This window comes from Pteronotus mesoamericanus, unplaced genomic scaffold (genome assembly GCF_021234165.1).
Source record: "Pteronotus mesoamericanus isolate MK-2021 breed Mesoamerican mustached bat unplaced genomic scaffold, CSHL_Meso_final contig_1203, whole genome shotgun sequence".
NCBI lineage: Eukaryota > Metazoa > Chordata > Mammalia > Chiroptera > Mormoopidae > Pteronotus > Pteronotus mesoamericanus.
This window is the reverse complement of record NW_026555043.1, coordinates 295472-320919: the sequence shown is the minus strand read 5'-3', so window position 1 is coordinate 320919 and position 25448 is coordinate 295472. Positions and strand designations below refer to the sequence as shown.

The following is a 25448-nucleotide window of genomic DNA, read 5'->3' as shown; positions in this document are numbered from 1 at the left end:
TAATTAACATACATGCCAACAAATGGATAAATGCTGAAGAAGACACAAATTACCAAAACTGACTCAAGAAGACCTACTATCAAATACAACATGTTTTTAGTATAATGAATAAATTATATCAGTAATTAAAAATCCTCTCACAAATAAAACGTGGCCAAATGATTTGTTGGTGAATTCTATCAAAATCATAAAGAAATAAATACTACCGATTGAAACAAATTCTTTCAAAAAAGCCTAAACACTTCCCAACTCATTTTGAGTCCTATATTACTCTGAAATTAAAGCCAGAAAAGATATCAAAAGAAAATAAAGCCAATATCTCTCACAAACAGCTATCCAAAAATCCTTTACAAAATATTAGCAAGTCAAGCACAGCAGTGTGCAAAAATCATTATCCACTGTGACGGAGTGGGGTGTATGTCATGAATGTAAGATTATGTTAACATAAAAAAAATCAAATGCTCTTCTACTCCTTGTGAATAAACAAGTGGAAAAAAACCACATCATTATCTCAACAGACTGAAAAAAGCATTTCACAAAGTTAAATGTTCATTCAAAATAAAATCTCACAACAAACTAGGACCAGAAAGGGAATTCTTCCACCTGGAATTTGGGATCCAGAAATGTCTCATAGCCACCATCACACTTCATGGTGGAAGGCTGAATGCTTTCCCCATGAGATCAGGAACAAGGCAGGAATGCTTCCGCCATTTCTATTCTTTTTACTGGATATTCTAGTTAGTTCAATATGACACAGAAATATCAAAGAGAAAAAGATTGGAAAAAAGGTAGAACTGCCATTATTCACAGGTGATACATATAGTATGTTATGTAGAAAATTCCTAGTGATCTAGAAAATAAACTGCTAGAACTAATAAGCAAGTTTAGTAAGGTCCATATAAAAGTTGATTTTATTTGTATACTAGCAATGAACATCCTAGAAATGAAATTAAGAAAAAAAATTCATTTGCCATAATAGTGAAGAGATTAAATCAATTAGGAATAAACAGAAAAATACACTGAAAACTACAAAACATTATCGAGATGAATTAAAAAAGACCTAAATATATAGAGAAATATACCAAGTTTGTGGATGGAGACACAATGTTCTAAAGGTGATTGTTCTTAGTGAATTTTTCCATAGATTGAATGCAATTTGTATCAAAATCTCAGCAGGCATTTTTGCTGATATTATGCAAAAAGGCAAAAGAATTAGAAAAGCCGAACAGATTTTATAAGAGAATAATAAAGATTTACTTTACATGATTTTAATGCTTACACGATTCAAAACTATCACCACAGTCATCTCTTTTGAATTTGGGAAACCAGACAGGACTGACAAGAGTCTGCAAAAAAGCAGATGAATTAAAGTGCTTTTCAGGCTTCTAGAATGTGCCTTGGAACCAGAACTGTTGGATGAGAACCCTCCCCGCCTGTGTTAGGGCTGTGCCCAACCCCGCTGCATTGGGCAGATGGGATTCGGGGTCTGTTGGGATGCAGAGGACTCATTCTCAGGTCCTGGTCTGTGGGGAGACCAGGCTAAATGCCAGATCTTGGGTTGTGCCCTAGACGTGCGTCCTGTCATTTATTCCTTGTGAGAACTCTCACAGGGAGATGTGAATCCTCCCATTTTATAGGGGAGGAGCCCCAGGGCTTGGGGAGGCTGAGGAGTTCCTCTGGAGTCACTCAGCAAGTCCCTGGGGGACAGGACCCTCAGCCCTGACCCATCTGGCCCCTTGGCCCCTGTTCTGCGATGTGTGGCACGGAGTGTCCAGGCAGCGTTCCGAATGGCAGTTCCCGCTGTCTGCTTCTGAACAGAACAGTCTTTAGTAAGCATTCAGAAGGCCACTTTTAGCCACTGAAAAAGAGCCACAAGAAGAAGTGAGTTTTTATTGGGATAGGTATATAATAATTATAAATAATAATATATTGGCTGCTTATTGCACATTGAACATATGACACCTTATTTAAGCCTCTTACACTCCTGTGGGACAGTAAGACCTCACTTAAGAAGCCGTTTTTGCTGTTGTTCAGCCCATGTGATCTGAATTAAACCTAACGTCAGGGTGGAAACTTGGGCTTTGTCCTTACTAGCTCCAAGACCACTGGAGGAATAAAAGATACGTACCGTGTCTGGCCTCTATATCCTGAAGTAATAACAGCATTTGCCTTCAAGACTTGTGACGATTAAATGAGTGAAATGCATGTAGAATGCCTTGTAAGCGTTCAGGGAGAGATATTTATTGTACATTTCAAGTTTGGGAAACTGAGATTAAGCTTAAGGGCGGGGAAGAGTTGAAGGTCCCACTCCACTGTTTCCCACCCAAGCCGAGGGAGCTCAGGGAGAGTGAAGCAAAGCCCCGTTCCTGGGGAGAGCTCATCAGTCTCCTCCTCCTTCACCAGAGCCAGCCCCGCCAGCACCCTCCATCACCCAGCTGTCAGCATCTCCCTCTCCCACTCGGACAGAGATCGGTTTGTGGGGAATCACAAGGGAAGTGGGATGCGGACTTCGGTGTAAAGGCCCTAGTTCTGGAGTCAGTTATTGAGTGAACGTGTAGCGGTGGCTGTGAGATGTAAGCGGAGTCCGTCAGGGGCACCTTGTAAATCCCACATCCTCCGGGCTCCAGGGCAGGGATCCCGGCCTGTAAAGCTCTCCAGCGTGCACGCCGCTCATTTGAATGTGTGGTCGTTCGGACAGTTGGGCAGGGCTGTTCCAGCTGAGAAAACCAGGTTCACTTGACTAAGAAAGAAGAGATCATTTAAACGATGTCAGATTAAACGTTTTCGAATGGGTCAAATGCTGATAAAATACAATTATGTTTAAGTATTCCTTTTTTAAATTAAACATTACATTTTTTCCTTTTTCTTTATTTTTATTGTTGGCCCTATTGCAGATGTCCCTATTTCCGCCCGCCTTTTCCCCTTCCTCCCAGCACCTCCCCGCTTCCCTCTAGCCATCACCGCACTGTTGTCTGTGTCCATGGGTGACGCTTTTCTGTACTTTGACTAATCCCTTCCCCTTCCTTCATCCAGTCCCCCCGGCCCCCTCCCCTCTGTCAGCTGTCTGTCTGTTCCATGTGTCCGTGCCTCTGTTTCTGTTTTCTTCATCAGTTTATTTTGTTCATTAGATTTGACATATAAGTGAGATCATATGGTACTTGCCTTTCTGTGACTGGCTTATTTCACTTGGCTTAATAGTCTCCAGGTCCATCTGTGCTGTCACAAAGAGGCAGTATCTGTGAATAGTTTATTTATGTCTATTAACCAGTCCCCTCGGGGTCTAGATGTACCTTCTATGAGCAGCGTGGCTTCACGTGAAGAGATTTCATGTGAACAAGACAAAGACCTACCCTCATGGAGCTTCTAGGCTACAAGATAGAAAATAGACAACTGGTTACATAAGCAACAATTGAGTGGTAGCTGTGGTGAGCATTTTGAAGGGGAGCTGGGGTGGTGGGCTCACAGGAGAGGGGGACAAGAGTGGACAGAAGAAATCAATTAGGAGGCAGTTGCAGAAATCAGATGAGGACACTGGCATTTTATTTCCCTTCTTCAAATGATGCTGTAGGCTTAGATGATGTGGGAACTTGGAGATCGTAGTAAATTATAGTAATAATTATGTTAATATATACTTATCTGTCATATGTAATTTATAATATAATTAACAATTGCATTAATCTTTATATTAATATAATTAACAATTATATTAACCTTTATATTACTATAATTAACAATTTTATTAATCTATATATTAATGTAATTAACAGTTCTTTTAAGCATGAGGACAGGAAGAACCAGAGATATTAAGAGCTTTCCTCAAAGTCCTAGAAATGAACAAAACTCCATTTCTTTAAAAATAATTCCTTAATTTATGTGGTCATTAGTATGTTCTCCTCCTCTACCTTCTTCCTTCAATTTGTCCAAAAACCTGAAGTTTCACTGTTTGTTAGCTAATGCATATAATTTTTATATTACATGCTAGTTTGTGGAGATTCTGTCAACGCTGAAGTGAAAGAGCCTGTCTTGTTATTGTCACAAATGTTTTGGGCTGTCCAGGTGTGTAGCACTTCTGCTAACCCAAAGCTTTGGTGTACGAACTCAGAATCATCGTCCTTGGGGGCAAGGGGAGGTCTGGTGACTCCAAGCTCCTCTCTGTCATTCAGGGAGTGGCAAGGGTGTACAGATACCTTCTTTTTTATTTTCTTTGTTGATTTTAGAGAGAGAAGAAGGAGGTGGGGGGAGAGAGAGAGGGAGGGAGGGAGAGAAAGAGAGGAAGAGAAACATGGATTTGTTGTTCCACTTATGTATGCATTCAGTGGTTGCTTCTTGTATGTGCACTGACTGGGGATTGAACCTGCAACCTTGGCATATGGGGAGGATGCTCTAACCAACTGAGCTACCCAGCCAGGCCAGGTGCCTTCTAAATAGAGATTTAGTGGTCTCACCTAAAGCTTTCTACCTTAGGGAGGGAAAAAATAGTATACATGAATGCAAAAAAAAAAAATAATAGATTTTTAGGAGTTTTAAATTGGTCCAGCTTGAGATTTATAGACCAAAGGATGAGAGTGAAGAGTTCATTCTGGCAGTTACATTCTCTCAGAAAACAAGTGTTTCTCTTCAAGAGTCATCAAGAGCCTGTACGATTGAGATAAGTGCACAGTTCTCTGTTCCACCCTTAGAGCTAGAAAATAGTGAGGCCATAACTGCCGGGTTGCTGTGAAGTCTGTGGCGTTTCACTGGGCTCGGGTCTGCAACATATGGGACTGAAAGCATGTTTGCAACATTGTGCACAACGATGCAGACACATAAAATTGAAAGATCATAGTCTTTGGAGTTGGCCAGGCCACTTGGTAGCTGTTTCTTTCTAGCCCTTCTGAGCCTCAGCTACCTCATCTTTAAAATGATTTTTAAAATGATATTCACTTCTTAGTGTTGATACAAGATTTGTGGTAGCACATGTTAAGTGTCTGATATATGGAGGTGCATAATAAATGTTGAGAAGTTAGCTTTTATGATGCATAGCCCCAATCACCTGCAGCTCATGGTCATTTGATTTTTTGGTTTTTTATTGTAGACTCTTCCCAAAATCCTCGATAAGCTGGCACCAGCCTTCACAATGAGCAGCTGCAGCTTCGTCGTGGAAAAATCTCGCGCCTCCACCGCCCGAGTAGTGGTGTGGAGGGAGATGGGGGTGTCCCGAAGCTACACCATGGAAAGCAGCTACTGTGGCTGCAACCAGGGCCCCTACAAGGTAGGTGCGGCTGCGGGACGCCCAGTCTTCGCGTCCAGCAGCATGGCACTCCCACGGCGGGGGGCGCCATCTGGCCCCACTCTCTGATTTCGCAGAAGAACTAGTTCAGTGATTGCCTTCACTGGCAGCACCGTCTGTGTAGATTCTGGAAGCACACCGTGCACGCCTGCTGATTTTGTTTGTCAATCATCTGCCTCTGCCAGCAAGCAGCAGGGAGCCTCCTGCAGACATGCACCCCCAGCTTTTATGGAGCCTCCGCCTGGTGCTGTTACATGCATGGGAACATTTTACAAGAAGTAGGCTGACTAGTCCCCCATGCATCATAAAGGGTGTAGGTCAGCACGTAGATGTTGTCGGTGTTTTTGAGTATTGTGTTACTCTGTCTTCTGCGTTCATCGCGATCGGCAGTTCTCTGTGACCTTCTGTCACCAGGGCACTGAGAAGTGTGTGCGTGATGTGCGTCTCCCCCAGACGAGTGGCTCTCAGATTTGTGGACTAGTGTCGAGGGGAAGGGCTCGTATCAATCACATCCCTTCTACAGTTCTGTTAACGGCACAAGCAGCCAGGGCACCGCTGCAGCTGGCTGTTCCAGCCGCTCTGCCCGCTTCCCTGCGAGAGGAGTGTGAACAAGGGACGTTGCGGCAGTGCCAGCATGATAGGCTTTTTAAAAATTTGTTAGGCAAACCAACGGGCTGCTCCTTGCTGACTTCCATTCAACCCCCAGAGTACCTGGAGTTCACCTGCATTGAAGCCCGTTGTGCTGGCTTGGTTACTCTCCTGGGACAGCCAGGAGACTTTTGGCGTCGAAGCAGCCATGTGCTTGTGCAAATCTGTTCGCTCTCAAAGGGCCTTGGGGAGCGGCAGGCGATGAACACAATCGAACTTCCCACCTGGCCTCAGGGTATTTTTGACCCAGAGCTACCGAACGCCCAGTTGGAGCCATTAATCCTGTTGCATAGCTAGTTAGTCTAACCAGGTGCTTGGAAGATTTGTTTTTAGTAATTAATTGTTCGACAGAATCATTCAGCTGTATTAATCCTTACTTACCCATGTTAATGTTGATGTAGAATAAGAAGAGGGAGATCATTGGAGAGGCATGGGATTGGGTGTCCAAGGACCTTGCTCTTCAACTTCCCAGCAGGCTGCAAGCTGCTTACCTTTAGATGGTTCATATATGATATGCAGGTATTAATAAAGGTTCCTCTCCTCCACACTATGCAAGGTTTTTGTAAAGGCCAAAAGACATGCATATATGAATGTCCTTGGAGATTATATGATCAGGAATCTGTTTACTGTCTTGACATTTAAAACCCATAGAATTGCAAAAAACCAAAAAAAAAAAAAAATCATAAGCCTAGAATATTGCTTCTCTTAGACCTTAAGGCTATAGGCTTGTGCCTCTCTAGCTGTATGCCTCTTGATGGAAAGGGGCCATCTCCTTGTTTAAAAGACAGCACCATGTAGCCACCACAGACTTATTGGCTTGGTGAATTTCATGGACTTTGTTCCTCCAAGTGCCAGTTCAGGCTCCCAGCTTCTAGTCACATAAGTATCAATGTCATTCACGAGAAAGCACCTGGAAACCCCTAGTCCTTTGCAGCTATTGTTTGAAAACTCAGTGGCACACAGGTTTAGGCCCTCACCAACTCTCCTTCTTCCACCCGCTGTGCACAGTGGCTGTTGGAAATGACAGAGACCGAGTGAGTCCTGCCCAATGGGACGGCTTTCAGACTTCAGCTCAGCATTTGCCCTGAGAAGGAACTGGCTAAAGGAAGCCCTCCCGGTGCTAGGCATTGTTTTGCCTTAACAGTTCCATTCTCAGCATTAAACACCTCTCCAAATGGATTGGTTTTCTCCTTCCCTTTGTTTTTCTGTCCTTCCAAACATTGTGGAATAACTGAGCTGAACTGCAAAAAGTGAGCAATATGATGCTGAGTAATTTTATATTTCTGGGGGCAACCCCCTCCCTCCAGGGAAGGAAGCCAGCCCAGAGTTGGGTGTTCTGCTGATTTTTGTTTGAGGGATATAGTGAAGTCTATGAGCTATAAAACAGTGTAGAAATTTCTATTCTGAACATATTGCAAATGGCTTTTGTACACGGAGAAGCTGGGTCCCAGCTGAGTCCTGAGGTTATTATTGTAAGGTCATCTTTCCATTCTTTGTTTAGCATTACCATTCATCCCAAAGATGGAGGATACTTAAATACACCCACGAGAGGCATTCCTTCCTTCCTTCATAAGAATATAAATATTTTTGCAGTTTGTCTGGTTAACGTGGCTTTAAAGTCGTTCCAATCATTTCTCCCCCAGCACATGAAGTACCTGATTTGTTAGTATTGAAATGAAATATCATTTCTTACAGTGACATTTATGTTGGAACCACATTAAAGAACATAAGCTATTGCTTTCAAATAATTATTATTAATATGATATTTTCTCTTCTATTTTCCAGTCTATAGTTGGCTATTTAAAAAAAAAATTCCTGCTTTTGTTTCTTTGGGATATAGTCTCTTTTGCTAGGTTATATACTTAGAGTCATAATTTGCATTTAAGGTGGAAGTCCCACCCATGGAGAGATTTCCTTTAGCAATCGGGGACTGGTCCTAAGCTGTTGAGGCTGTTGAGGGGAAAAGCAAAAATGGAATGATGTATCCTTTGGGGGCACATTTCTTAGAGGCGTCCAGCCTGTGTGGACAGCTGCGTGCTTCACACTGAGTGCTCGCAATCTGGGGTCACCTACACGGTGTGTTCGCACATAAAAAGGCATAGGACGGCGCCCGTGGGCTGCTTGTGGCTTAGGAGAGTAATGTGAGTACCTCCCACCCAAGAAGGCTGTCGACGTGCCTCTTGGCAACGCTGTTCACTTGTGGGGCGGCCCAGTGGACCTTAGTCTTAGAGGAAGGACAGAGGCAGGTGACTCAGCTGAGGTTTCAATTCCCTGCCTGCAGCGGCCGCCTCGCATGTGGGTCCAGCAGCAATCTGTCCTTTCCGCCACCAACCTGTTTGAGTCTCAGAATGGCTCCCGATCCCTCCAAATGTCTTCATTGTGTCTAGATGAAACCCAACCCTTTATCATGACATGTAGGTCTTTTACAATCTCCTCATCCAGTGTTTAATTTTCAGTACCTAGCGTAATATAAAGCAGGTGTTAAAGATGTGCAACGACTGACGAGTGAGTGCATGAATGAGTGAGCAAATGGTGAACGGCGAATGGCGGTTTCCCCGGCAGAGTCGGCAGGGGGTGTCCTCTCAGCCCGTGGATAACAGAAAAGGAGAAGCCATCGCGGTCCAAGTGGGATGGAAGCCATTCTGAATGGAGCGTCGAAGGGTGGAATTGGACAATGCGTGGCTAAGAGAGGGAAATGCGTTAAGAGCGCAAGGCTGAGGCCTTGCACACGGGTCACTCTGTACGTGATTTGGGAGCATCCGATGGAGCCTTTCCCAGCGTAAGACGATTCCAGTCCAGGTGTGGAATCTCTCGTGGCCACACTCTAATAACAGATGATGATTAGGCAGAAAAGCTTCCCCAAGCACATGTGGGGGGTGTGGGGTGCTGCAGTCCACCTTCGAGACCCCTCTGCAGGGCCCCGGCGCTCGTTATCCCTGCGTCCATCGCCAGAAACTGTAGCCGACGGAAGCTGGCTTGCCAAAGCTGTGGGTCCTCGTGAGAACAGCCTGTAGCCAGTGGCTGCTCTCTGGGTGGGGGAGGGGGCACAGAGGCTTGGCTGCCTTTAGCCTCAGTTGGGCAAACTCCAAAAGGCTCTTCCGCGCGAGAGCTCTTTTTTTATAGAGTCAATTGGCTGGGGCCTGTGTTGCAATTGCATTGCGATTCAACCCCCTCCTCTGCCCAATTCTTTCTTCACCACTCACAGGTGTTGCAGCAAGCACACCCCAAAATCCTTCTGCAAAACAATATATAACAGTATTTAAATAGGCCTGGATTAGAGAATATAAATTATGGAACTAAACACTTAAGTTATTGAAGATGATTGGATAGGGATGAATTTTATAGAAGAAATGAACTTATCTGAACTCGGCCTTCAAGGCTCCCAGCATTGTCTCCTTCACACTCTGCTCATCTCAGGCTGTTTAGGGGACAAAGCCCCACAGAGAACCAGAGACTGGAGCTGGGTGCAGGGCCTCTTTCCCTGCTGCTGGGGTCCAGGAGGGAGGCTGGGTGGATTGTCTCCTGCAGCTGCCCTATCAGATACCACAAACTGGCTGCCTGAAGCACCGTCAGTTTATTCTCTCCCAGTTCTGGAAGCTAGAAGCCCAGAATCAAAGTATTAGCAATGCTGTGTTCTCTCTAAAGGCTTCAGGGAGAAGGATCAGTTTCATCTCTGTCTCTTGGCTTGTGGTATTACCAGAAATCCTTGGTGATCCTTGGCTTGTAGACTCATCCTCTCAGTCTCTTCCTTTGTCATCAGTGGCTTTGTCCACTGTGTGTCTTTGCTTCTGTGTCTCCTCTCCTCTCATCCCCGTTCCTCCTAAGAACACCATTCATAGTGGATTTAGGGCCCAGCTGGCTCCAGTAGGACATGATCTTCATTAACTACATCTGCAAAGACCCTGTTTCCAAAGAAGCTCACATTCCGAGGTGCTGGGAAGGACATGAATTTGGGGGACACACTATACAACCTAGTGTATTGGGTTAGGCAAGGAGGTACAGAATGTATAGACCCAGGAACCAAAGGGAGCTTTGTATTTCTGTCTTCACAGTGCCATGGCGTGAAGCCCTAAATAAATTATAAATAGGCCTTGTTTTCTGTTTAGCTCATGATCAAGAAAACAAAAATTTTGAGATTTTTCTTAGAATATCTGTGCTTTTAGGTCATTGACTTTATATTTTAAAAACTGTCCAATATCCCAATGCGAGTTCAAAGATTTGTGTGTGTGTGTGTGTGTGTGTTTGTTTTTAGCTCCTGGGATACCCTCAGATCAAGATTTCTTAAATTGCCTATAGAACAAAAGAGTCTAGGAATATATATAATTATATACAAAATAGTGTGCTTATTGTGTGCGCTTTTCTGGGGAGAGTATCTATAATTTTTTAAGATATTCTTGTAGGGATGGGAGACCTCCCAAAAAGACTACTAAGAGTACATGCTTTTGTTTGTTGAATCCAAGGTTTCCAGAGGGCCCTTCACAGCTCTCTAGTTTCCACTCTTAAATCAGCTCTAGAAGTGCCTGCCTTGACTTTGAGAAAATCAAACAGAGTCTGTAAATCTCTGACTATTTCTGCTTACTTATCAATTAGCACAAGAACAATGATGCATCTCATTAAGTGTAGATTGGTGTAACTTCAGTCTAAATCATCTGTGATTACCTGAGACACTAATGTTGCAGGATACTGCTTCTCGCAGGCGGATGTTTAGACAGAGAATCACATCAGTTTCTCCTGGGATTTGTTAGAAATACAGACTCTTCGGGCCATCACATCAGAATGCGCATTTGAACAAGATCCTCGTATAATCCTGATCCCAGGAAAGACGGAGAAGAACTGGCTTAGAGTAAGGTTGGCCAGCATGGAGGTGAGAAAGGAATAGGGGTCCAGAAAGGGAAGTTAGGGAGCTCCGACTTTTCTTTCAGGGCAAAGACATTGTTCCCAGAATTTCTGTGAGCTAGAATGATATGTTGAATATAAATGTGTTTTAACATTTTTTTGTTTCATTTATTTTAGAGAGGAGAGTAAGAAATACAAATCTGTTGTTCTACTCATTTATGCATTAATTGGCTGATTTCTTTTATGTGCCTTAACCAGAGATTGAACCTGTGACCTTGGCATATTGGGACGATGCTCTAACCAACAGAACTATCTGGCCAGGGCCTGATTTGTGCCAACATTTTAATGCTAGATGAATTTCTTAGAGGTTTTTTTCCCCCTCTCACACCCATATTCTTTAACTACCTTTTCTTCTCCACGGTTTAGAAAAGAGGACAATTTTCCAAACGCCTGTTTTTCCTCAAAATGCCACTTCGTTTCTTTGTAGATGCAAACAAATCCAGATACTAGTCTGTCATTTTTGTATGGACCACTCTTTGAACCATTCAGGTCAATACCTTTCTTTTCTTATGGTGATTCAGCAAGTTTTTTTTATTTTGTTTTCTTAGCCTCTTTGTGTATTATTTCAAAGCACATTATGAGCCACTTAATAACTCGCTGCAGGCCTAATGAGGTGCTGAAATATTATCCTTCTTCTGTAACCCTCAATTCCATAATGTCTGTTGGCATTATGACAATATTAAAACGAATTAAATAAAAACCAAGAGGCAAAGATGCTTATACAGCTGCCTTTCCTGGGATGGCAAACGCTCTGGAACCGTGGATTTTAAATGCTCTTGTAGAAGGTCGTTCCTTGTATCAAAAGTAAGGACAGATTCTGGCCCTTGGCATAGTCCAATAAGCCTAAAATGGCCTCCCGTTCCTCAATAATTATTTGGCTTCGAAGGACCAAGAAGAGGAAGAGATGGCTTATGTCTGTAAGTCTTACTCTCCCTGTGTGGTCAATGTAAATGCAATAAGCAAGATGCCCTAAAAGAAGAGAGATGAAACGAAAGAAAGGACTGATTTTATCCAGGGCTGTAGGTAGTTGCATCAGGGGAAGAGGCCTGGCCAGACATGAAAGAAACGTCTTTGATTCTTGGTGCATGATGGGGTGCCTGGGAGTAGCGTCCCGAGACAAATTTGCTGAGAAGGGCAGGGCCCAGGTTATGAAAGAGTTACCCGCGGGTAACTTTTGTCCCTCTTTGAAATGAAGTAGACCCCACACCACAGCACCCTCCTTGGCAGTGAGCAGCGGGTGATGGTTCCACCCCTCCAGCCAAATTTTTAATATTCTCTACCATGTCTTCACGCCAGTGGAGTAGCCTCAAAGATTTCTGGTTTTAAAAACTACACAGGCATTCTCTTTAGATGGCCATGTTCCCTGAATGTAAATGAGAAGAGACTATTCTGCAGTACTTTGAACCCTGTTGTTAGAAGATAGGCATTGGATATTTTTATATAAATTTACAATTGTTTTATTAATTAGTTAACACATTCAGTAGGGGATCTACTTTGTTTGAAGTTGAAGGCTGGGACAGAACCCTAAAAACACTTAAAGCAGGCCAGACATGGGATCAATTTATCTTCATTCTTCATTCATTCTTTCTTTCATTCATCATTCAATAAACTTTTTTTTTTTTTAAATCCAGGCCACATGCTAGGTGCCAAGAATATGACAGAGAGTGGAACTGACAGCTCCCGACTCTCCCAGAGTTTATAGTTTGGCCAGAAGGGTTGTTAATTAAGCAGTAACAGCAGAGGCACACGGAAGCAGCTGGGTGCTGAAAAAGAACGCAGTTGCAATCATTTAGACCTTCGCTCGGTGTTGGATGAGTTGACTATGAATTATCCACGCACTATTTGTGTGGGTGTGTGTGAAATTGGGGAAGTAGAAGGGAATTATTTGAATATAGGGTAGGGTTAGGGAGTTCTGGATTTCTTTCATCTTCGTTTCCGTTCATGCTACCTCTGCCTCTGTCCTCTTTCTCAGTCTCACATGGAATCCCACCCTGGGGTGTGCGTGGTGCTGCAGAGCGCACCGGGCACTCATGCACGTTTCCCTGCGGGCCCTCCCCCGGAGCCCACTGAAATGTATGCCGCAGTGTGTCTCTGGAGCCCCAAGTCAAGTCCGCCTCTGAGCTTGGAGTTAACTACCCTTCCCAGGAGGCAAACATAGACTCAGAAAGCTCAGATATATTCCATAATCCTTCTTAGACTGGTAATGACTAAAGAAATGTATATAAGAGTAATCCTGATTATTTTATGACACGAAGTTCTGGCCATACCCCACCCCCAAGTATTCCTGAAAACAGCAGAAGTCACAGTCGTAAGAATACCTTCGCTTCTTTGCCTAGTGGGTTATAATTCATGAAGCACTTGCATGCACTGTATTATCTCAGGCGAGTCAGCAAATCACCATAGGCCAAGTGCTAGAGAAGGGAAGGCAGGAGATGAGGAAAGCAAGCTGGGGCGAGGTGGAAAGTGAGGCAACATGTTGCATTACTGCGCTGGCCAAAGCAGTCAGGTAGGTTTGCTCGGCTTTGTTAGATGAGTATGGATAGACCATGTGCAGAGCCATTTCTTAGAGAAGCTGTTGAGAAAAAGGAAGGAGAGACTTACCTGCCTCCTGTACACAGCAACCTTCCTGGTTCCTATTAGTCAAAGTGTGTCCGTAGAGAAAGAAACTTGCACGTCGAGGTTGCACCACCTGCAGCCACTCATCCAAGTCCAGTAATGGTGGGAGACGCCAGGAACTCAAGGCGTGAGGCGGGGCTGGCCTGGCTGTGTAGAAGCCGCAGGGAAGGAAGTCCTCCTGGATGTGCACCTGGCCAGCCCCAGCTGTGGAACTGTGGGGTCCAAGCAGAATTGGTGGCACCTAAGGCAAAGCCCCTGGGGGGTAGGTGTCTCCAGGAGCTGATGTCACCTGAGGTGCCTCAGGTATGTCCTATAAAATTTCCAAGAATATCTTTTAATATTTTTAATTGTAAAAGTTATAGCACAAACTAATAATATTCAACAAAAATATTCATAACTTTTGAACCTGAAGTTCCACTTGTAGAAATTTAATTCCAGAAGTACGCAAAGATACATGTACAAGGATGTCACTACTTGTTAATGAAAGAGTAGAAACCACCTTAATTCCCATTGCTAGGGGATCAGTGAAATTAACAATTGTCTGTCTGAGCAGTAGATGACACAGGAGAAGGAAGAAGCCACTTACACGCACGTGGCCTTCAGCATTTCTATAAGCTAGTTCCATCATGTATCCACTGTGTTTCGGGTAAATGATTTATTCTTTTAAACCTTTAGTGTAGTCATCAGAACAGTGGGGATAATGATTGCACCTTTCTCAGCATATTTGTATGTAAAGCATTAAGTACAGTGTCTGACATATCTTCACCATCATCATCATCCTATCGTTTCTCTTAATCATGGTGATATTCAGCCTACTGATGCAGAAACCAAGGTGGAAAACGATTTAAGAGGCATTCCAAATGCTTGACAACTGGCCCGTGGTAGGATTACTTGTGTTCTAGTTAAAATCCTGTCTTCCTTAATTACACCATGTTGCCTTGTGTTTATGAAATTTTCAGGTGTCGCAAAGCTGAGACAAGCAGTTATCGTGTTACATGGCAAATTTGTGTCTAAAAGGATCTTAGCAAAATGAAATCCTGGGGAAAAAAAATCCAAAGAGTAACTAAATATGGATAATTGGGGAATACCGCGTTTGATTAAAACAAACAAACAAAAAAAAAAAACAATCACTCAAGTACAAGGTTCATAAAAAATAAGGGATTTTTATTTACTGGTAATGTAATATGATTAAAATGTGAACCAGGACTGTTAAAATGTGAATGTGATATTAGATTATATGAAAATTATCTTAATGCTCAGAATGAGAAAGCTGATGTTTCTGCTTTTTCCAACTCAGTCTAATTATGCTGAGAAAAATGTGTTGCATTCAGAGATATGACTTGATTTCTGGGCACTTAAGGGGGAATTTTAAAAGAAATAAGCACTGGTCAGGTTGAAGAGCCTGCTGCACTATCCTAAGCAAGATGGAGTTTGTTCTCAAAGGTAATAGGTGTCTGTCTGGATGATTTAAAGGGAGAAGGAATGGGGTCACTTCTGTCTCCTAACAGCTGTGATGGGCCTGGGGGCAGGGAGGCCAGGCAGAGGCCATTGGAATTGTCCTTGGTCAGAAGAAGGCAGAGGTTTTGGAAGCAGACAGGAAAGTTGATTCAAGAGCTGTTCTTGGGGCGGCGTTGACCAGAGCCGACGATGGGCTGGACGAGGTAGGGAGAGATGGCTCCCGGCTTTCTGGCCTGACTTCAGGATGGGAAATGTAAGAAGAGAAATCATCTTGCGGGCATGTGTTAGATGAACATACACATGGGGAAGTGAAGCAGAGGCAGGGAAACGGCTTTTATGGATGTGAAGGAAGAATCTAAAGCAGCAAAGTTTGGCTTGATAGATCAATCCTGTAGCCAGTTCCCTCTGTGAAATAAATGTCTGATTCTGTGATCAGACCATTAATACGAAGAATGCGAAATTGCTGCATTAACCTTATGAGGGACTTTCTCATGATATAGTCATTACTGCTTTGAGACAAATGACCTTATCCTCTTTCGAGCCTAATTTAAATTATAATGCTTGTTCTTCTGTGCACTCCAAAATTCTTATTATAGGTTTCCTTATGGCTACTAACTTCCTAATGCAAATCTGTGTGTTTGGTATTATTTTGATTGAGGAAGGAGGAGCTGGGTCAAACTTGATTCTTTCACACACGCCCACAAGGTGATTTCTCACATTTCCTATTTTACATACAGCTATATCTATCTACCTATTCATATGCATGTGCTATGTAGAGATAGAAATATATATAAATATGTATGTGTTTTACTCCTAACCGTATTATAGAAAAGTTCAGGGAAAAAAATTACAAAAAACATTATAGCCCCTAAACTTGTGGACCTGTGCCTACTACTGCTTTTGTCGTTTTGATGTGTCTCTCTAAACTTTGGTCATAGGTATGCCTTTTACAGACCTGTCAATCAATGCATATATTTATGGATTATTCATTTTTAAAATAACATTGTATTATAAGAATTTCCCACAGCTCTGTGAAGACTTCATGTGTCTAACAATTGCATTTTTGCCAACATTACATTGGTTGCAATACAATTTACTTCAAATTGTTAGAACTCTGAGTAAATTTACTTTTATAATTTTAAGTAGAGTTTGCTGAAAATTGTTAAAATTTAGGTTGCTTCCAATCTTTTTTGCTCTTTTATGCAACCCTAGGGATAATATATCTTCATGTATAAACTTTTTCCGACTCATCGCCAATATTTTCAATTAATAGGTTAGAATTCAAGAGGGGGGGTTGCTAGGTCAAAGCATTAAAAAAAAAAACATTATGGAACTTAATAGAAAAATAGCCTTCACCTAATTAAAACCTGGCATGGCCTTGACCCCTTGCTCATGGTCAGTGTAAGAAGCTGTATTTCCACTTGAACTTTTTAGTTCAACCATATACAGGGCAGGGTAAAATTAGGTTTACAATTGTTCATATGTAAAATAATATAAAAATTAATTAAAATGCAAGAATAAATTCTCTGTTTCGCACATGCAAAACTATAAACCTGCTTTTACCCCACCCTGTATAAAGCACATTTAAACTGAATAATGGACATCCAAGGACAGGAAGGAATGCAGAATAGAAATGGAATAGCCACTTAATTATTTTAAGTATTTTTCTCAATATTTGGTGTCTCTTAATTTTAATAGGATTCTTTTTACTTTTTTCTCCCAGGTAGGCTACTGGCAAGATTGCCACTAGGCAACATTGCTTATAGGTTTTCTGATTCATATATATTGTCGTAGAAAACAATTCATGGGTTTGCCAATTTATTCTTCAGCTTTTGTGGAATAATATCCTAGAAGAGGCCATTGAAACAGACATCACGTTGACTTCCAAATTGGATCACCATTTCATCATTCTTTTGAAATCTCATTGACCACTGTCAATCATTGCCAGTAATTGACCCATCAGCAGTGTTTGACTAAACTGATCACTCTCTCCTTGAAATGCTTTCTTCAGTTGGTTTTCAGGACCCTACTCCCTTGGGTTTCCTTACCTCTTTGGTTGCTACTTTTTGATGTCTTTTGCTGGTTCTGCTTCCTGTACCTGAACCCTTAATGTTGAGTGACCTAAGGCTTTCCTCTTAGTTATTGTCTCTCTCTACCCTCAATAATCTCAGCCAGTCCCACAACTCACCTGCCATCTCTGTGCTGATCATTGCACATTTACATGTTGCGCTCAGCTCTTACAACTGAGGAAGTCGGACAGACATCTCCAGCTCACCGTGCTCTGAACTGAATTCTCCACAGCCAATCCGCCACCACGGCCTTTCTAATTTCAGTTGATGTGATTCCATCTTCCTGGCTATCCAGTCCAGGATGCTTAGATTCAACGGGGACTGTTTATCTCTTACGTATCCTCCTGGCTTTACTCTCCTAATAAATCCAGAATTGTATTGCTTTTCATTCTGTCATTGCACTGTCACCTGTCACCAGCCATCATTTTCTTCATCTCTTCCACCCCGGTCCGACTCTGCGCCACCATCATCTCTCTCTTGGATTAACTACAAATATCTCTCCACTTTAAAGCTATTCCGACATTCGTAATAGGATCTTTTAAAAGCTGAAGCCTAGTCATGTCAACCCTCTTCTCAAAACACCGAAGTGTTTCCCCAACTTAGTAATTTCTGGTTCCCTTACAGGAGCTTACAGTTCCCTACGTGGTCTGCTCCCTGGTGTGTCTCCCCCCTCATGCACTGTTCCAGTCTGAGGACGCTGCGGTTTCCCTGCGATCCTCAGGAGTCCCTGGTGCCCTTCCGCCTTCGGGCTGGGCCCTCACCCCGCCGTCTTTTCCCGCAGATCCACATCGCTGACCGCCGCGTTCAAGTCATCACCCTGCCTCGCCTTCCTGATGCCGCCTGCCTTGGCCTCCCCCTTCAACTCTTTCAGTGCCTAGTGCCGCCCCCTCAGCGTTCTCCACGCCGTTTACTCAGCTGCCCTTGTCTCCATGTCACTCAGCACCTTCTGTTATTATGAAAAATTACTTATTTATTATATGTATTATTTATTGTCAGTAATCCTGTTAAAATTTAATCTTCTCAAGAGCAGGGATCTTTGTCCGTTTGGTTCGCTAATATATTGTGCACCTAAAACAAACTGACACATAGTAGATATTTAATTAATTCAAAGTGAGTGGTTGATTTAGGCAGACTGTTCCCATTTTCCAGAACAGGACAGATCTATCTATCATGTGTCCATCCATCTATCATCTACTTGTCTATATCTACATTTATACCTATACCCATATCTCTAGAAACACCATTTTTCATCTATTTGTTTTGGAGCACTTGCTCTGTGTTAGGCACAGACAGGCACAGGGAAAAAAATAGAGAAATTCACTGTGATGTGCTGGACTCACTCACAACGCCTTGCTACAATTGGTTGTTAAACATTTAAGAGTTTTATCAGCCAGTTGTTTACCAGCAATAGCTTGAAGTCAGCCACGGTCAGAGCATTTACTCCATAGAAACTCGAACATGCTACAAATCGTGGCTTTTCTCATCACTACCCCATCCCAGCGGCAGTTTACTGTGGGAAGTATACCATCACCTCCTGCCATCGGACGTTTAAGCTCCTGAGCGTATGGTTCCTAAGTCCAGTGTGTAGTAGAGCCCAACGCCATACCTAAAATGGACTCCTGCTGGGAATACACGAGGAACACCCGCGTGAGGCCAAGGGGCTCTTTATTCAGAGCTCTGTTGGAGCACAGAGCTCAGCCGCCATCACTTGTGTTTGGCAGAGACTCAGAGGCCGCTGGAAGAAAGCTTTACAGTGAAAAAAGTGCGAGGGCTTCGGGTTGGAGGGCAGAGGTGTAAGGAAGGTGGGTAAGTTGAAGCAGGACAGCTTCTGTGTTGGGTTTGGAGAGAACATGCGGCTGGCCTTTTCTGGTTTGTCCTGAGGGTGGGACAAAAGAGTGGCAATCGGGACACGGGCCACCGCTGACACGGCTGCATAGCTGCAGAGCAGGCGGTTTGCCTTTCCGGGTTCCTAACGTGGTCGGGGGTCCACTCTCATAGACGGTCTGGCCATCGTCTGCTTCTGTGTTCAGTCTCTTGGGCCTCTGTTTTGGTCATTTTCTTGCTTGTGAGGGGTTGACTGATTCAGGAAAGGCTACAATTCTGTTTCTCAGGGACCGTCATCATTGTAACTGTATTAGATCTTTTGCACGTTTTTGTATTTGTGTTATTGTAGTGACCATCTCAACAAGAGCATACTTGGGCAGAGGCGTTTACAGCTCTGGATAGGATGCAGTAGACCAATGTTACGGCCGTTGTGACAAGCATCCTGTAAGATGTTTGGACCCAAGAACCCCAGCTGCCGAGAATACCAGTCCCAGGAGCTGGGAGGGAGGGGTGGTCAACCTTGTGTATCTAAGTAGCCTTGGGGCCAAGTGCAGCCTGTTCTACTGAGCCTGTGTGAACCGAGTATTGGGTCACAAAAAAAGTAATTAGCAATGACAGAGAAGCCATCGTGACCAGCTCAGAGGAATGGTAGAGCAGTGTGACCATATTCCGCTACTCATGGCAACAAGTGTGATCATCTACTTTCCATTGCGGGTGGACGAATATAGCAACTTCTGCCAGAGTTAGTGATAAGGTTTTTACAGTGTTTATTTCTGTGTGCATGCCTCCCAGGCTTTGGAACACTGCTCTGGCTGTTCTCATAAACAATGGGTCCATTTAAAACATGGCAGCGTCTATACAAAGGATATTATTTTGAGATGATTTATTTAGACGTGTTCATGGTATTTAAACACAAAAATTCAACATGGATTGTGTTGCTCATTAGGCAGTGAAACTATGGCTCATTGTCGAATGTCAGTGTGAGGAGGAATTTGGTGTTAATAAGCAGGACTATGCAAATGGAGGAGGCCGCCTGCCTGTGAGGACATAGTGGGCTTCTTGCTTTCGAATGCTTTCAAGCGGCCATTAGCATTGCAGGAATGTCTTTGGGATGGTGTAAAATAGTCTACCTTTGAATGGGAGGTTGAAATAGATTAACTTTAATGTTTCTTTCAGTGCTAAGAGTCTATGGCTCAGAATGATTCTTGAGAGATGCTGATTAATGACTAACGGCTGTAAGAAAAGGAAAATGACTTATTTTAGAGTAATAATTTAAGGGAAATGGAGATTGGTTTAACACTGAACTGACTTTTTGCTTAGTCTCTGAGCCAGAGTTATAAAGGGAAATTTACTAGCCTCATGCTGTTTCATCTGCCGTACAGAGTATTTTATAGTCATATGTTCTTCCCCTAATAATTTGGTGTATTTTCTCTTTAAAGACTACGTGAATCATGTAACTGAAGATGTTTCCATTTCTATTTTAGCTGGCATAAAATCCAGGGGCAAATTTTCAGTTAAACATTTTAACTGTGTAGGTTCAGGCTGCATCTGTATTGATCTTCCTTAGTCCTCTGGTCTCGGTCTCCTATTCCAAATGACATTGTCTTGACTCTTTATTTTTATTTGGAATTTACTTTACTATGCACTCTTGTAAGGACCTTGAGTCCTTTGTGAAATGAGATGGGAAATGAACGAATGGATGGGTAGGTGGGTATGTGGATGTATGTGTCATGACTTGGCAAGGTGGTGCTCCTTTTGGAAAGTGAGAATAAGCAGTGATGTGTTCATGTTCCCTGTTAACCTAGGAGGCTGTCCGTTTCTGTCACTGCGCGCCATTTCCTCCATCGTCCAACATCCAAGTATCTTTTTTCCTTCAGACAGGCACCTATTTGATAACCATCAGCGGTTATCCAATACTTATTCTGAGCAGTGGGGATGAACAGTGGGTTCCAATTGGTTAATAGCAAATTGGTTGACAGTGTCCTAGGATTGGTTTTGCATATTGTTATTAGGTTTTAGTGGGTGCTAGATATGTATAAGGAGGCACTTCCTACAATATAAGTCACAGGTTGAAAGGAAAACTTAGAAGAATACCAGCCATTTTTAAATGGCTATACTTTAGATCCAAAATGATGATGCACTTGATCTAACATCTTTGTTAGATTTAACGCTGAATTTTTTTTTCTGTAATAGTAAAAAGTGATGGCTTCCCTCCAGTTATTACTTGTCTGAGCATGTCTGGAAAGCTGTGTTCAGTTCCGGGTCATGCCTTCGGGAAAGGACATCAAAAAACTGAAATAGGTTCAGAGGAAGTTAACAAATCAGTGAGGGGTTTTAAAAGCAAATCATTTATCATCTCAGGACCTGCGTATGCTTAACCTGAGAAGCAATTACTCCAAACTGATATGGTCTCTTTCTTCAAATACAGACTTGAACTTGTCCACTGTCCACTCAGCTTTGTACCTGAGTGAAGCCTTCCACAAATACAGATAAACCTGTCCCTGTGGCATATATTCGTTGTGCCAAAATGCACTTCATGAAGGGCCCCAAAGATTCTAAAGAATTTGGTCAAAGTTCTCTATGATGTGGCTTCTGCGACTGCTACGTGACACCCTAATTGTCAGGACCCCTCTGTACACACATCCTAGACTATGTCCCAGGGCAAACTGTCCCTGGCAGTACTGGGGCGCATTCCATCGGTCACTCAGCCTGATTTCTCCTTTCCTGCTGCAGGCACCGTGTGTGGGTAGGTTGGGAGAGCTGTCTGCAGCCGAACCGGTGCCTCGGGTAGGAAGCTGACTCAGAGAGGGCGGGCTGCACCGGTCCTATCACTGCCGCCTTCACGCCCAAAGCAACGCCCAAACCTGCTGTTGCCACGAAGCAGTATCACAATGAAAGCATGTAAAAAAGAGACAAATTGAGTTGATTTGCGTAGTGCCAAGGAACTGTACGTACATCTCCGACAATCTAGGCCCCCCTGGAGGAGAGCAGGGAAGCAGGTGCCAACCTCATCAGGACACGGACAGAGGAGGGACCCTAACAGTGTCCTCTGTAAGTGCTGGCAGTCTCAGAGGGCTCAGAGCCAGCCAGCCTTCATGTGTCATTTCTGCAGCCTTCTCCTTTTGTGATCCTCTGCTGGATGTTAAAATGCCCTGGGGCTGATGGTAACAAACCATTTCTTCCCATCTGTGTATTTACATTCACTTGCAGCCAGACCCCAGGGAACAGACAGACTGGCACGAAAGCCCATTGTCAAAGGAGATGGTGGGCGTAATAAGGGCGCTAGGCCTGCTCACTGACAGTCATGTGGTTAAGGGAGGGGCCCGTAGGTTGGATTAGGAATGAGGGTCTTCTGTAGACGGGCAGCACTCAGCGAAGGACTGTCAGCTCCTCAACCAGGTACTGTGAAAAGAGCTGGATGCTACATCATTTGATTAAAAAAAAAATGCATTCACCTTTTTTTGACGTGCTATAATAATACAACTATTTTGCATTTTTTTAAATTTACATTATATGAATAGAATGGAAGGCTTGAAAACATGAAGTACGTTGGACAAAAATGTGTCTGTAAACTTAAGCCTCAATCTTTCTTTAGTTGAGCACAAGTGGGTAATTAATCCAATGAATGAATAAATGAATGATCACATCAAAAAATTTTTTCTGTGGAAAAAAACATGATTAAGGCTCTTTCTGTCTGTGAAGGGTAGACAAATTTCTGCCCGACTAATGAGGAAGAAGACATGAATGGTGTACATTTGGAACAAAAGGAAAGAGAGGGAAGTATTTTCACTGGCATTTTACTCAGAATCACGAGTAATAATGTATTTCAAATAATAGCAGTTTTAATTTTCCAGAGCCCTCTACACTGACCGTATCATGTTATTGCGAGGTGATTTAAGCAAATGAGCATGATTATTCCATTCTGTAAGGAAAGAAATGGAGACAGGCAGGGTACGAAATGTACTGTGAGCCACACAGCCGGCTAACAACTGGACTGCGGCGAGGGCCTGGGCCTCGGGGCTGAGCCACCGCCTCCTCTGCCGATCGCCTGCCACTCAAGGTCAAGGATGCTCTCCAGCCAGTTGAAGCCACCAGTGGCTACCATACTGTGCCATGTATAATGTGCACCCATGTCTTTGGCTCAGACTTTCAGGGAAAAAAATTTTTTGTTTCCATTTTTTAAATCAACTATTTATCTATTTATATTTAGAAACCCAGCCAGTGATTGTATTCCAGGGTATTATTTTTCATATGGATATCATTATTGTTTTCTAGAGTTTCACATTTAATGCAGAAGCATAAATTAAAAAATGAAAAACATTTCTATAGATATGGAATTAATGCTACCCATGTATAATGCACATCCTTATTTTTTCCCTCAGAAATGTGGGCAAAAAAGTACACATTAACACAGCAAAATACAGTAGCTCAAAATACAGGTCCCTCCCTCTCTTGTTCTCCTTCCTTTCTCTCTCCTCCTCTTTCTTTCTTGATTTCTGTTTTTCTTTCTTCATAATCCCGTGGCCTTAATAAATGTTAGTAATCTCTTTGTCCGAGGAACCCCTTACGGCTTGTCAGAACTTCCTATCCCTCTGGTTTTAAAGTCTAAGTAAATATATGTATTTGGCTTCAAATAACCAACCATTTCCCAAGCCCACACTTAAAAACAGTAACCCTGAGCTCTACATTCTTAAATCGTCCCATAAGTACAGTGGGAGTAAGGTTGGTATAAAAATAACTCCATAGCATTATTCTGAGGATTGAACTCCATCCTGTGAAGGGCTTAGGCCGGCTCCTCGAGATGAAAGGAGATGGAAGTGCTCAATGAATGGGAGCCGTGAGGGCATGGTGGAGTAGTGCTCGCCCAGCAGCAGCGAAATTAAAATTAAAAAAAAAAAAAAAAAGACAAAAATCCATCCTCATTTCAAAGTGGCAATGGAGTCACAGACTATACGGCAGTGATTTGAGATTAAATTGTGTCCATTGGTTTAGGGCCCTTTTTGGCCAAATCCCGGTCAATTCTAACATCGTCCCTGCATGTGAACAGACATATAATGGGTTGAAGCCTGCACAGCTAGTGGGGAAGACACAAGCGACCTAGTTACCAATATGTGGGCGGACTCATAATTGAGGTTCACCGGACTAGGTAGCCTTAATTGTATTGACAAGATGGGAAATTATTTAACGATCAGGCCTTGCCTGAAGGAATGCCTTATGAATTTGAAAGTGAGAAAGCTGACGTTAAATACATTAGTAAGAAAAAGAAATAAGGTCCGGAGCAGGAGGGAGGCTTCAGTCATGATTTTCGTCTCCTGGAGTCATCATCAAAAGGGTTTCATCCACGTGGAGCTGTGAGAACGCTGCCCCTGCCGCAGTGGGCCCGCCGAGGCCCCAGTCACAACACTCACACGTCCTAAATCAGGCCACTCGCCCTGGCCGCTGACACACTGTGGGGTGTGGACCTGTTCGTAATTGGATATGAAGCCCATGCCAAATGGTTCAGTTGCAGTTCAGTGAAAATCAGCGAGAAGGTAGAAGCCATGGAGGGCCAAGTCCCTTTGGAATGTATGGCGATTTCTGGCATCGCTCAATCGGGAGAGCGGGTTTCAGCTTATTCTCAGAACTGGAAGATGGCTCCACTCCTCAATATCCATCCATCCCTGGCAGCCATTTCCCCACATGGCTTTGTAGACTTTCTTGACAATTTCCTTCCAAACACAGTTACAGCATAAACCTTCCCCTCGAGAAGAACCAGTCTCTGATGTGTGTTTTAACATCCCCTTGTATATGATTTAAGACATCGTTGGGAGCTGACTTAGGAGTAGGGATATTATATCCATTTAAGATTTCTCTTGACATTGCGAGTCTCCCCCCCTCCCCGTACCCCCACCTCCAGGATCTGGGCATTGGCTTAGTGTCATATTGCAAAGATGTCTGCTTCCTCTCCTCCCAAGCCCCCACTTTCTCATTCCCATCCACTTTCCTTCCAAGACGGGCATTCTGCCCCAGAATGGGGTCAAGCTGGCACATCACCCAGCAGAAAGGGAATCATTTTCAGAGGGAAGTGTTGGATCAAATCTCTCAGAAGGGGAGCCTGACCCCTTCCCTCTTTTCCCACCCTCTCCATCTGGAAAAAAGAGAAACAGAGAGATTTGGAAGTTGCCAAAGTTTAATTACTTCTACTGAAAGCGCCAAAAAAATGTGAAAGCTTATCCTTCAGTGGAAGGAGCCCAGAGGGCCCTGCGGACATTACAGCTGTCTGCTTGCCATTTTTTTTTTTCTCTCTTTTCTTCTTCAGCCTCCGAGTAACAAATTTCCACTTTCCCTTTCCAAGAATTGAGGACGTATTGTCCCTAGGAGACTTCAAAAGGGTGTTTTGGATTCTGCCACCAGAGACAGGACTATTGAGCTGACCTCAAATATTTCTGCACTGAGGTCCAGTACAACCTGAAACTTCAGGTGAGCTGTTAGCTGACACCGTTAGCTCACTGCGTCAACTGTCCACCCATGCAAATTGTATTAAAATCACATCCATCGTTAACTAACCCCGCGGGGTCCACCTCAGCAGATATGAAAATAGGTGATTTTTAATTTTTGTGTGGGAGGGGTGCAGCAAAAACTTAAACATGCCAAGAAACAAAAATCAGATTATAATGTGAAAGTGTAGG

At 43.3% G+C, this 25448-nt stretch overlaps 1 protein-coding gene across 1 annotated transcript in view; it reads left to right on the top strand.

Moving 5' to 3' along the window:
- The window catches only part of AGBL1 (AGBL carboxypeptidase 1), a gene marked incomplete at its 3' end in the record, with an annotated part of 285253 nt that overhangs the window by 221193 nt on the left and 38612 nt on the right, over window positions 1–25448 (top strand). Inside the window, exon 21 of the mRNA XM_054585108.1 lies at window positions 5075–5251. Within this exon, the coding sequence (XP_054441083.1) occupies window positions 5075–5251 (177 nt within the window). The remainder of the gene's footprint in view (window positions 1–5074; window positions 5252–25448) is intronic.